This window comes from Carica papaya, chromosome 2 (genome assembly GCF_054855325.1).
Source record: "Carica papaya isolate Zhongbai chromosome 2, ASM5485532v1, whole genome shotgun sequence".
Classification (NCBI taxonomy): domain Eukaryota; kingdom Viridiplantae; phylum Streptophyta; class Magnoliopsida; order Brassicales; family Caricaceae; genus Carica; species Carica papaya.
The window spans coordinates 7,621,413-7,634,546 of record NC_142310.1 but is presented as its reverse complement, the minus strand read 5'-3'; the positions used below and the strand labels follow the sequence as shown (position 1 = coordinate 7,634,546).

General features: G+C 33.3%; 1 protein-coding gene across 1 annotated transcript; it reads right to left on the bottom strand.

Annotated features, from left to right (window-relative positions):
- On the bottom strand, window positions 1–2,383 carry LOC110824278 (transcription factor HHO2-like). Its single transcript, XM_022054862.2, has 5 exons — window positions 1,906–2,383; window positions 1,507–1,769; window positions 1,102–1,393; window positions 883–959; window positions 1–545 (listed from the first exon to the last, which is right to left on the bottom strand). Exons 1-5 carry the CDS (start codon window positions 2,024–2,026, stop codon window positions 201–203), a joined length of 1,098 nt encoding a protein of 365 aa, XP_021910554.1. The 5' UTR covers window positions 2,027–2,383; the 3' UTR covers window positions 1–200.
- Window positions 2,384–13,134: the final 10,751 nt, after the last annotated feature.

Sequence of the window (13,134 nt, the reverse complement as noted above, 5' to 3'; positions counted from 1 at the left end):
TTTCTGCGAACTCTACCTCTTATTTCAAAATCTGGACTGTCACTTCCAGTATTGTCCAAATCTCAATTTTACACTCAAATTACACAAACATAAGGGCACCAAAAAAAGAAAAAAAAATGGGAAATGATGTCTATCTCAACTTTTCACTATCTGTTAAAAAAATTGTACAAGAAGAGCCTGCGTCTCATTCTATCAAAGAACTAAAACACAGGGGAAGCTGTGGTGGTGTGTGTTGAGGAAGACGTGGACGGAGAGCTTGAGTGAACTCTTCCCTCACTATGGCTGCACCCTCTTTCTTCTGATTGCATGCGGTGTGACTGTGTCTGCTGCGGTCTCTCTTTCGCCGGAGTTGGTAGAGCTGCCACCGGAACCGGCGCATAGATTCCATTGCAGCCTTCCCCTGATGCCGGCGCTGTTGCGGCAGTTATCGTTGCGTATTCCTGAGGTGGCACCCATATGCCGCCTACCACCACGAATTGAGGTGCTTGTGAATTGCCATTGGTTTGGACATTTTGGGTTGGTCTCCTTGTGTGCAATCGATATTTCTGTCACAAATCCAGGGGAAACCGAATTAGTCTTGAGTCGGTTTTGTTTGAAATCAAATGCATCCTAATGGGACTACCACTGCTTGTTAATCATATAGGATAGGATAAACAGGTTGAATTTGAATAGTAATGGTCAGAATTCATACATAATGATAAATAAATCCTGTGTTTGATGTCTTAGGACAAACATTCCTCCTGAAAAGGCTAATTTTATAACACTTTCTGCCTTCTGGTAATATATCTATATATATATATATATATATATATAAGCAAGCAACAATCTGATTACAATGTTTTAAATTATATGAATGACCCAGAAATATTTGGAAGCACCAACCTGTAAATGGCTTTTCACTTCATCATTAGTAAGTCCATCAACCTTCATTAGCTCTCTGATTTGCTTGGGTGTAGCAGCTGCAACACAATTCAAGGAAACACATTGTTTTAAAATCCAATTTTAAACCCATAAAATGGCAATCAAAAGCCGGCAAGCCAAAGATAAGCAAGCTTTGTTTGTGTTTTTTTTTTTTTTTTAATTTTGTTAACGGGCTCTTACTATGTGATCCGCCAAGCTGTTGAAGAGCATGCAGAAAGCGTCTATGCAACTCCGGCGACCAACACCGTCTTTGCTTCCTCTGGGTCTGCTGACCTTCCTTCTCTTCCCTCTTGCCGCCAGTCTTCTCGTCCGTTGAACTCGTCGCTGCTGCCGGCACCGAGATATTGTTTGATTTTCCCGCCGGTTGTTTATTGCTAGTACAGTTTTCGGTGGGTTGGTCTTTGGTAAACGGCTGAAAAGCGCCTCCGTTTATCTTCACCTGGTCCGCCGTCGTCGTCTTCTTAGGCACATCCTGTACAAGTTAAGGAAATGAAATCAGAACCCGTTTGCTGCAACTCATAAATTTCCTGCTTAAAAAAATATGGTTGGATTTTCCAAGCAACCCAACAATGAAGGGGTAGGCACCTTTTTCGGGGGTGGATCTGGGGATTGATTCCACAACTGAACAGATCTAAGCCAGTCAGATTTCTTCTTATCGGTGTTAGTGTTGGTGCTGGCCTTGTGCGATTCCTGCTCGTCTTCATCGGGAGAGGAAGTCCTTTTGATGGGAATGAATTCCTCCAAGACGGGAGGACCAACCTCACTCATGGTCTGCTCCGAGCACTCTGATTGGACGTGCATGTAGTCGGCCGTCGTACCGGATATCTCCTTCTTGCAAGTCTCAATTGCTGCACTCACCCCAAATTCCCATCATCATCCTCCAAAATCAACCAAATCCAAAAAAAAAAAAAAAGAAAACAAAACCACCCGCCCATAAAACCCAGAAGAAAAAGAGAAAAACCAGTGCATGGAAAGTTAATATACCTTGAGTGACAAGCTCTAAACACAACGGAAGCTCGCGTTGGAAGACCTGAATCTTGCGTCGCTCTTCCTCTAAGGCGTCAACATACTCATGACATCTCTGCATTTTGGTAGCGTAATCCATGTTTGACTAGATACCCAGGCAAAATTCCCGGTGTTTATCCACCTTATCAGTCTTGAGAAATGGAGATTTGTTACAGTAATCTTGGTGGGTGTTTATATGTAAATAGGTGTGTCTGGGTCCAAGCATAGATAGATCCGGAGAATGGAGAAATGGCAGAATATGGGATCTAAATAGAATCAGAAAACGGAATAAACTTGACAACCAAGAAATAGAAAAATAAATCGAAACAGGATTGGTGAGATGGGGAAGAAGAAAGGAGGAAAGAAAAAGACCGAAGTCGGGGCGTCGCGTAACGAAACGAATCTTTGATGGGTTTAGAGAGAGAAGGAGATGGGCTTTGCGGATTTAAAAGGAGAATAGTAGGGAGAGAGAGAGAGAGAGAGAGAGAGACGTGTTTGAATATTCGAGGGAGTGATTCGCTTTTCGTCGCTTCTCTGTGGGCTGGCAATGACGTCACCTCTCTCAATTATATCGTATGTTGTTCAGATAAGATCAAAAACTCTTTCTCTATCTTTATACTGACACGTGTTATTATTACTAAAAAACCTTTTTTAACTTTGATCCTTCCCAATGATTCTCTGCGTTCCTTCTCATTGCGGATTTTCTGAAATCCTTTAATTTTCTACCGGATTCTCAATCTGATTCACCCTGATCTGATCTCTTTCAATTTTGGATTTGGGGGGCTCGTGTGTTATCATTATCCCTTTCTTTTATTAATCCACTTGGTAAAATAAAATACACGGGCATTGTTAGTTTTGACCCCCAACTGCTTTTTTTTTTTTTTAAACCAAATGAGAAAGTGGGCTCACGATGAGTAAAATGGGACCGGGCTTATGCAATTGTAGCCCAGGTTTTATCGTGGTTGGGAGAATTTGGAATATACCCTAGGCGGGTGAGGAATCACGAGGGTGGTGGAGGTGAGAGAAGAATCTTGTGAGCGTGCACACGCACACCTCACGCCGCGTATGATTTGTTCTTGGCTTTTCGAGGGTCTCAAAGGCTACTAACCCCATCTCTCTCGATTCACTTGCCTTACCTTTAACCCTTTCTGTTTCCTCATTGCACGGCTTCGTTCGACGACGGCTACAGCCACCCGCTATTGCAGGCGCGCGTTGGGGTCGTGGATAATGCCTGTTTGCCACGTTGGATCTTCTCTCTCCAGATCCAGCTGTTTTCTGCCTCTTCGTTTCGTGCCAATTTCCTGCCTTCTAATTGGCTGTCAGTTAGATCGAAAAAGCATATTCATTTCGGGTGCCTTAATTATACATATGATTTTTACATTAGGCTATTTTTTAAAAAAAAATTTCAGTAGTAATTATAAATATTATTAAAACCTGTAAATACAAGTGTCACTTAGGAATTCAAAATAATTTGTTCTTTGATTAACCTTTTAAATCTCTAAACGTTTAACATTAATTTTTTGTTTAAAGTATTTAAATATATATTGTAATTTTAATCTTAACATTGTGAATTTACAAATAAAATTATGACTTGGTAAACCCAAACTAATCTACCATGATTCATCTCAATTTTTTCGTTTAAAAAAAAAACCCAATTGTGTTTTATTGAGTCAAATACTCCAAATCAAATTGAGTTCGAGTTCGGAAGTAAAGAAATTTATCAAATTCAATTAAGTTATATATGTAAATTTTTGTAATCTAAAATACATTCTTAGAGAACATTTGGGCAAGATGGTCTTCATGGGATGACATAAAATCGTTGATATTTTATGGTCTGTAAATAATTATATATAAGAGAATTTTCATCTTGTTTTCAAAGGGAAGATTTAATTTATTTTTTTTTTTAAAAATAATATTTTAGTTGATTTTCTAGGAACTATAATTAAGTTACTCATGTCTTAATTAGGGAAACTTCATTTTTATTTAGGAGGATGTTCCTCATTTTAAGCCCTTGACTTGGAAAATACAAATATCCACCAGTTTGATTTATAAAACTGATTCTTCTTTAAAAAAAAAAAAAAATTCTAAAATTTTTATTTATGAAATACCATTTTCTAATCTTAAAAATTAAACATAAAAATAAAACAAGACAAAAAAAAAAAAAAGATGAAAACTTTATTAAAAAAAAAAAAAATTCTACCAAATTAAAGGCGTGTAAGTGTTCAAGGGAAAATATTTCTACAGAAGAGTTGTAAGGAAACAGTGAGGTTGTGGGGTGGGCTTCGTCACTATGTTTCTCTCAGCTATGTTTTGGGCTTGGGCTACGTAGTTACCCTTTGTTTTTTTAGTATCAAAGGTTTTGATTGGATAAAGATGTTTGACTTAGTCCCTTAATATTTTATTTACGTATTGCTTTAAATATATATATATAATATTCTCACCCATTATCATCTTAAAAGGTGTCCAAGAAAACATGGAACTGGAGCAAGTGTTTGGTTCAATTAGATTCCATAGCAAATTCTTTGGAATAGAGTACGGAAATGTTGTATTTTTATGCTTCGTTGATTCAAGGTGTGAAGTATGAACAGTAACGTTTGATTCCTGAAAATGTTGGGTTACCAAAAGGTGATAAAGTAACTTTTAAAATTATTATATAAAACGGTAATGTTGTCTTCAAATAAATTATTTAGTTTTTTTTTTTTTTGAAAAATTATTTCTCGTTAATACAAAAATTCTTTAAAATTTTAAAAGACATAAATATGAACAAGTTGGTAGGAATAAAAAATGTCGAAACATGGAAAAAAAAACATATTGAATATTCAGAATGTGCATAAATAGCATGGCATTTGAAAACATTCAAAATATTTTAGCTGCCCATAATGCCTATAAATGTTATATAGTAATGAAAATGAAAAAGAAAAAGAAATATTCTACATATTTCTAGAAGATATAATAATGAAAAGTTATATAAAACAGATTTTTGGACAAAAGTAACAGTATAAGAGATGAAGACTCGCGCATCAGCATAGATAGATATATTGTGGAATCAAAAAATGAAGAGTTAAAGGAAGGGGTCAAAGGTAAAATGTCGACTAAAGAATTCAAAGACAGAGTACTTTGTGTATTAATGGTTCTACTGGTACTGGCGTAGTAGAGATTAAAAGATGAAGAGAGGTGAAAAAAGTTGTGAGGTTTTTCATGTTTCCTTTCTGGTACAAGAAGAAGAAAAGGCAATTTTTACTTTACCTTTCCAGCATTCATGTCAAAAAAGTATTGACCATAACATGGAAATGGCCATGCGTACGTGAGCTACAATTTTGTTTTTGTACTTTGTTTTGGCTCATGTCATCCCGAATCTAACATGCCTGAACTCTCGATTCACTCATCTCCATGAACCACGCTAGCACACATACCCCACATTTGAAACTATTAGATTTTTCTTCTTTCATAAATAATATATATGTATATATATTATATCGATGGATTCTTCTGTTCAGAATTGTTTGTTAGCAACAATTTGATCGATTAGCATGGCGATATGGTGTTTTGCCACTTATATGGGAGCCATAGTTGATGTGTTGAATCAAGAAAAAGGGAATTAAAATCATAGTTAATTAATTAATTTTTCTTTCTCTTATTAATTAACCCGCAAATTCACGTCGTGGGATCGTAAAGAAAGAGTCAAAAAGATAAAATAAAAGAAAAAATAACTAGTTAATACTTTCGAATTGAGATTACTATGACTTGTATAATTTAAATTTAGAAAAAGATCATTTTCTAGTAAGTTGTTTCTACATATTTTGCTCTAACGAAAAGGAACAAAGATTGGTTTGTTCATACTCTCTTTGTCTTTTCTTCTTCTTTTTTCTTTTGGCTTCTTTCTCATCACCAGCCTTTTAACTCCAATGATACATATTTGTCCGTATATGTTCACACACACATACACACGTATATATACTATATGTATCGATTACACTGAATTTAAATAACATATGTAAATTAATGTGACATATTTACGTGCAATAAAGGATTCCTCATATTTATTTAAGATAACATCAAAAAATGCTCTTAGATAATATTTATTCTAACAAAAATATCTATTAATATAAAAACTAATTTAATATAGTATAATAATTTAAAGTGCATGTTAATATATATTTCTAAAAAACCTAAGAAAATAAATATAAAACAAGAAGAAAGCACAACAAATTGCACACTAGAACACCATAACCATCCATTAGAATATCATGAACCCAACAGTCCATGCACATAACAAAAAGCACAAAAACAAGTACAAAGAATACCAACAATATTAGGAGCACAAAACAAACACTAGAATAGCCAAGTAACGAATATGGGCCAAAAGTAGCACCACCCAAAAATTGCCAACAAAATAGAGTTGCTACAAACACAACTAGAAAGAACAACACATCCAGGTCATATCCAAACACGCAAATTAGTCTCTCATCCCGCAACTAGCCTAGCCAAAGAATCTGCAAATAAATTTTTCTACTTATTAATACATATAATTTTTACGTAACTGAGTTTCTCCATGACATTTCTCATTTTGTTAGACTCCATAAGCAACTTCCAAAGCATGTTTTTACTAGAAGTCCAGCAAACATCCACCTGTGACTCACTTTCCATCATTAGTTTTATCTCACTAACATTAGGACTAGACGCCACTATCATGATAGCTTTCTCAATAGCGAGGAACTCAACATGATTAAATCCACAGTGCTCACATTTATATATAGGATGCAAACAATTCGACCAACATTATCTCTTAAAACACCACTAATGCTAGTGGTGCCTGATTTTTCCCAAACTGAAATGTCCCTTTTAAATTTGATTAATCTTTTTTATGAAGAAGCTCAATCACCAAATTTGGATATATCATGAGTAGATTTATAAGTTCTGATGTTTTCCATGAATAAGAAGAGTTAAGTGATGTAAAGACGAGTAAAGTCACTATGAAGGGATTTAAGCCACCAAACAAGCTTGATTTTGATCAATTCACAAATATTATTCACTGTAGAGGCCTTTTTTTGGAAGATATTTTATTTCTAACCAACTAAATAGATTAGGCAACCATATAGGAAAAGGCATCCACAATTTTCGAATCTCTCTCCTGCTAATATTAAGTGAAGGGGTAAAAATAATTTTTATGAATGATGAGCAAACCTAAAAAACATTCCACTAACCAAGACACATACACCTGAGCGTTTCTCCTTAGATGGACCATTAAGGAGCATCACCCGAGCGTTTCTCCTATTCCACACACCACTAAATGCCTTTGATTTTCTTAATTTTTTATAAAATTATTGCTTCCCTAGTTGATCCTCCTCATCTTTCATTTTGATTTTTGAGATGGATAGAGGGTCTTCATTGCTTTCGTCTTCCTTAGGATAATTCATATTTTTTCCCCGCCATTCCATTATCCTTAGCAAACTTTATCATGGCCATGACATTTTGAGTCTTTTTTCCTCTTTAAAATTCAATCTCAATTCTTTTTTCTAAACAGAATTCACTAAAAGTTTCTTTAAATCCTCTTGAACTCATCTTTGCATTCCTCTTTGTTTTCATCTTTCCTTTTTTCCAGATTATTGAGTGTTTCGATGACACTTCCACCCTCTTTGATTTGTCTCCATTTTTCTCTTTTGTTATCATGATAGTGTGTATAAATGTCAATTTTGTTCCTTAGTTTAATGGCATAATTAGAACAATTACTCCTTAATGAAAGAAATTTTGTTAAATTCTAATGTATGTATAAATATAGGAGTCAATTTCAGAAAGGCTTCTAGTTGACCTAATTTTTACATAAGGAAGTTCATCCGTATACAATTAAGCATTCAACAAGGTTTGCACCCTAGCAGTAGTAGCAGATATTAATTTTTGTTAACAAGACTCTTTCAAACTCAAAAAATCTTATCCCTGTCAAGAGGCAGGATACCAAGAAAAGAGGTGTTTTAAAAGCAAAAAAAGGGTCAAAATCAAGAAGAGAAAACCTTATCTTCACAAGATTCACACCTTATCTTTGTTTTATTTTTTAAATAGGGGAGGATTAGAGAGAATATGAGAAGTAGATTTTTATTTTCTTAGCTTTCTCTGTAGTCATCTGCTAGTTTTAAACAATTGTTTATGTTCTAAACTCAATATAAACAGCTAAATACTCTAATTTTCTGTTGAAAATTTAATTGAAGTTTTAATTTCAGGATTATGAGATCAAATTATTTTATCTTTATTCTTTCTTGTTTTCAGTATTTATATATTTTTCTGTGCATACAAAAAAATACTATCTATTATCTATTACAACAAGGCCCATTGTGCATTTAACATAATAGTATATCGCCAATCAGGATTCATGAATTCGTAATTGTTTAAGTTATTATGATAACTAATGGTAAATTAGTGTTCACACTAAAAATATATATAATCTAATGATAATGAATAGTGTAGTTGAGTTTGTTGGTTAAAATGAGTCTTTCTTGTTTTTAATGCTGTTAGTGAATTAAACTTTAGGAACGTCTCCAAGACTGGTCATTAATAAGAGTTAATCAATGAGCGTCTCTTGATTAATTTAAAACTAAGAAAAGATTGGTTATTAGAAACATCTTCAATAATTGATCATGCGAATTGAAACTGATATTATTTCTTTAATTAAAATTTATTCATGATTAATTCTTATTTCATTTAATCTGTTGAATTATTTTCTGCTAATTTCAGTTTAATTAATTTTTATTTTATTCGATTTGTTGATTTAAATTATGATGATCTATTTTAGTTAATTAATTATTTAATTTAAACCCAAAACAAAAATCCCCCCTCTTTTATTTTTATTTTATTATTGGTTGTAAAACAATATTATATTATATTTTCCTGTGGGTTCGACCTTATTCACTATTGCTATAATTTAATTTATTGTTAGAATATAATTTTATTTTTGGTTGATTCGAAACCCATCATATCACTTCATCAAACACCATAATGCATGTTTCTCTCTTATTTTGTGGGTCTCTGGGTTTAGCTTAACCACCTTTCTATGAATGAGCCCTCGAAAATTTCTATTCCAATTTGGGCATTGAATTTTTAGAACACGACCCATGGCTCTATAAAGTAATTGTTTTAACCCATCTTGGCTTCTTTTCAGATCAACTATTTTTTTGTGCCTATGAGATGCTTATTATTTAACTTGACACACATGATTTTTTCTTTCTTGTCATGCATATTTTATATATAAAAACAGTAGTAACCACCCTCATTGCCATCTGGATTCTCGATTGTTTTCGCATAGTTGACCTCTTATGTTTGTTTTATCTCTATCTGGTTTCTTTTTTAGGTATTTGCTATTTAAAAATTCAAAAACTCTTTATCATAAATCATATTATCTATTCTTTGAGTAATTTTCCCTAGAATATTCCTTTTTACATTCTAACCATTATCCATGTTTGTTCAAAGTTTATAGGTATCATGTTAGGTTCTTCTTCCATATCTAACCAAAAAACCTTTCGATCCACCTTAATGAGCACATTTTTTAGGCTTTCATTAAGTTTATGGAGTTTTATGTGTAGTTTGTCTTCATCATAAGAAGATTTAGCTTTCATGTCTTCATTTAACTTCACTAACCTCCATACTATTGCCATGCACCATGAAGAATTTCTTAAATTATGAGTAAAACAAAATTCTTTTACATTTTACTTCTGTCACCCTATCATACTTTTCATTGCCATTCGTCACATCCCCATGACCATAATTTCTCCTACTTCATATATTCTTCAATTGCTCTCTATATTGTCTCTCTGCTATTAGAGATGATTGGAGCCATATTAAGTTTCTATCTTTTGACATTTAGGATCTTTTTATCCCTTGCCATCAGTATCTCCCTCACTTTAACAGTAAGTTCAATGACATTTAGGATCTCTTTATCATGGAAAAGAGATCTTAAATGTTAGGAATACACCAAAATACTATAATAACATTTAGAATCTATTTATCCCTTGTAGAGTTATTTCAAGATATGTTTCAAGAGGATGTAGTATTTGACATATTTGGTTATACTTCTCAGCCAACTAATTTTTCTTGATTTATTTCCTCCATATACTTAACCTGTAGCTAAAGCTCCACCTTTCACAATAAGCATAATTCATCACAAATGAAATAGGAAGATAAAGGGAGATGACTTTTTAATGTTCTTATTCATTTTCAAAGCTTTTTCTTAAGGGTGGAATAATAACAAGATTTCGAGAAAGAGAAGGAAGTAAGATGAGGAATTTAATGAAGAGCAAGTAATATAGGAGATAAAGTAGGAGATAAGAGGCTTCATCTAGTCACATGTCTCTTTCAACAATTTGAGCATTTAAACTTTATGATTATTCATCTTTATATTAATTAGAACAGATTATACATAATAATTTCTATTAAGTCACCATATATTGATCCTATAAATAGTTAAAAAAAAAAGCATAAACCTTGTGGCATTTTAAATCTCTTATCATCTTGAGGAAATAAACACCAAATTTAGTGGTGAAATAAGCATCAGAAGCCTTCTTAGTTTAGCTCTCTTAATCAAGGTTTAGAAAAAGACATGATCCTGAATGTAGTAGTTCTTTGTCATGGCTGCCATTAAAGTTCATATGTGGTATCATCGTTATGTGTCTTTTTTTAGGTATTTTTTTGTATTAGTTAGTCAATCCTATTTAACTATGCTATACTATCAGATTTTTTCAACATTTACATATTTATTTTTTTAAAAAAGTTATTGATGCTTAGTTATGATGATTTTAACATTTTATGAAGATATTAACAAATACATAAGGGTCATTTTTTATTATAACTCGTGTTGTATTACGTAAGAGTTTTAAATTTCAGCATGGACTTAAAAATTTGAATCAAACTAGATAAGTTAGTTATTTAAACCAGATAAAGAGTTTTGTATAGGGCTTATACAAAGAACAAACTAATTAACTCAAGAAGGGATCCTGTGGATAATCACCACCCTTGGAGTCGAGAGCTGGATGCAACTATTAATGACTTATTTAAAATTGTCCGCTGTGAGGTAACCCTTCACCTTTTGCACATTTCCAGACATTATTGTTAAGTTGGTTGTCAACCACTTAGTAGGACAATAGAACATGGTTATGTATATCCAATGAGGATCTGGTGGGGAAGGTACATATATGGGCCCATCAAAACAAATGGTTGGATCTACAGGTGCTCTAAAGATTACATGCCTTATTTTTAGAAAGTAAACTATGATGAAAAAGCCTTATTGAGAGAATTAGAGGCATTAAAATCAAATCTAGTTGAGAGGTGGAATCCACTTAATTACACCTATATATAAACTAAATTATGATGCATCCGGGAATGGAAGGCTAGAAGAGTCTTGGTGTTATATGAAGCGATTAGGTGGGTAAGGTCATTTTTACAGGCATGAGGAGAATTCTTTCTACCTCAGAGACATATGGAAATAACATATTTTGTTCTATTGTATGGCATGTACCATACAATAGCTAAGGCAAGGGGACTAAAGTAAGTAATTGAAGAGGGTAACTCACGAATTATATAGTTCACTCTCTCCTCCAAAGCCCGTCAACCTCTATTTGAGTTTAGATTATTTATTGAGGATTTTTTTTACCTTTTTTATTCCTTATTTTTAGACTTTTACTCTTAGATGGATTTGTATGCTTGTGAATAAGGTATCAACGCCTTGGTAAGCTTGGCAAAGTTTATGCCTGAAGTTTTCTTTTTTTTTTTTTTTTTTTTTGAAAAGTAAGTATACTTTATTAAAGAAGCAGCATTAAGTACATAATTCCCTAAGTTCCCAAGGACGTCCAACATCATATCTCACAATTTAGGGTCCCCATAAACAAATGCAATCCAAAATAGACAACATACACATTTTTCCAATTTTCCCCCATCACCACCCATTTAGTACATCGATCAGGATGTTTTTCTTTGGTGGATATGTCTAGCTTTGCTTGTGCAGTGTACCTTTCTCAGTTATTGTTTTGAGATGTGTACATACAATTGATCAAGCTTTGGCTGTATTAATAAATTAATTCATTTAACTCTCAATATACATATACACACACATACATATATATTACTTGTTTAAGTGAATCCTACACAAGTTAAAATTACAAATGATAATCACTTTGTACATCTGGCTAGCTGATGTAGTTGACATGGGAAATCTGGAAAGATTAATTTTTGATTGCTGAAAATTTATCTTTTCATCAAGAGTGTCATCACTTTTTTTTTTTTTGTAAATTGAGATTAGCTTAATACATGACATAAAACAAACTAGATAGAATCTAAAACCCTTGGCATGAAAATAGCTCAATCTCCATTTGTTGAATTTTAGCTTCAAAAGGAAAAAGAACCGTGGAGATTTTCCCCTTCACTTTTTTCCCTATTCGTAGAAGAGAATCTTAGACATGAGCTCACTCCTGCATGAGCTAAAAGATTACACATAATTGTACAGGCACTTGAAATTTCACTATCTCACATACGTTACTCCAGGATTTTCAATTCTTCTTTTTCTTTTTTTTCAGTTCTTAATTACCCTTCTAGGGACATTCTCATACATAACCCTCTCTTTTAATTGCACACTTCGCATTAATTTTCCCTTGAAAATCAGGCTAATAATAATGCTAGTCCAGAAGGGTGACACTTACATCAATGTATTCTTTACTAATAAATTTGCTAGTACTGATTCAATCTTCTATATATGGGTTTTTTTAGTCTTTTCCTTTATTTTTGTCCTTTAATAATTTGCGGAAATATGAATAAATTGATAGGCTGCTTTTCTCTGCAAAGCTTCTCTCCACCTCTAAGAAACCCTAACATCTTTATCACTATGACTATTTCTCTTTAAATTGCAAAAGTGAGAGAGAGAAAGAGAGAGAGAGAGACTCAAGCCTTTGGTTTCTACAGTTTAACATTTCTCCAATTCTATGTAGTGTCCATCCACATCACTCTCCACTTTTGGTTGTAGAGAGTAAATATGGGCAGAAGATGACTCAAAAGAGAAGAAGAAGTTAAACTAAACATACATAAGCTTGGGAATCGAGGATATATAATTTCGAGCGCACACACACACACATATATATACCCATAGATACACTTGCACATACATATACAGATAGATACACTACTGTTAGCGTTGGTACGCTATTCTATGCACATCTTTTCTTCACCTCTCCTTCT

Coding starts and splice junctions, on each gene's coding strand:
- LOC110824278 (XM_022054862.2), bottom strand. CDS start 2,026: ATGGATTACGCTACCAAAATGCAGAGATGTCATGAGTATGTTGACGCC. Junction 1,770..1,905: donor TTTAGAGCTTGTCACTCAAG/GTATATTAACTT, acceptor GGGTGAGTGCAG/CAATTGAGACTTGCAAGAAG. Junction 546..882: donor AAGTGAAAAGCCATTTACAG/GTTGGTGCTTCC, acceptor GATTTGTGACAG/AAATATCGATTGCACACAAG.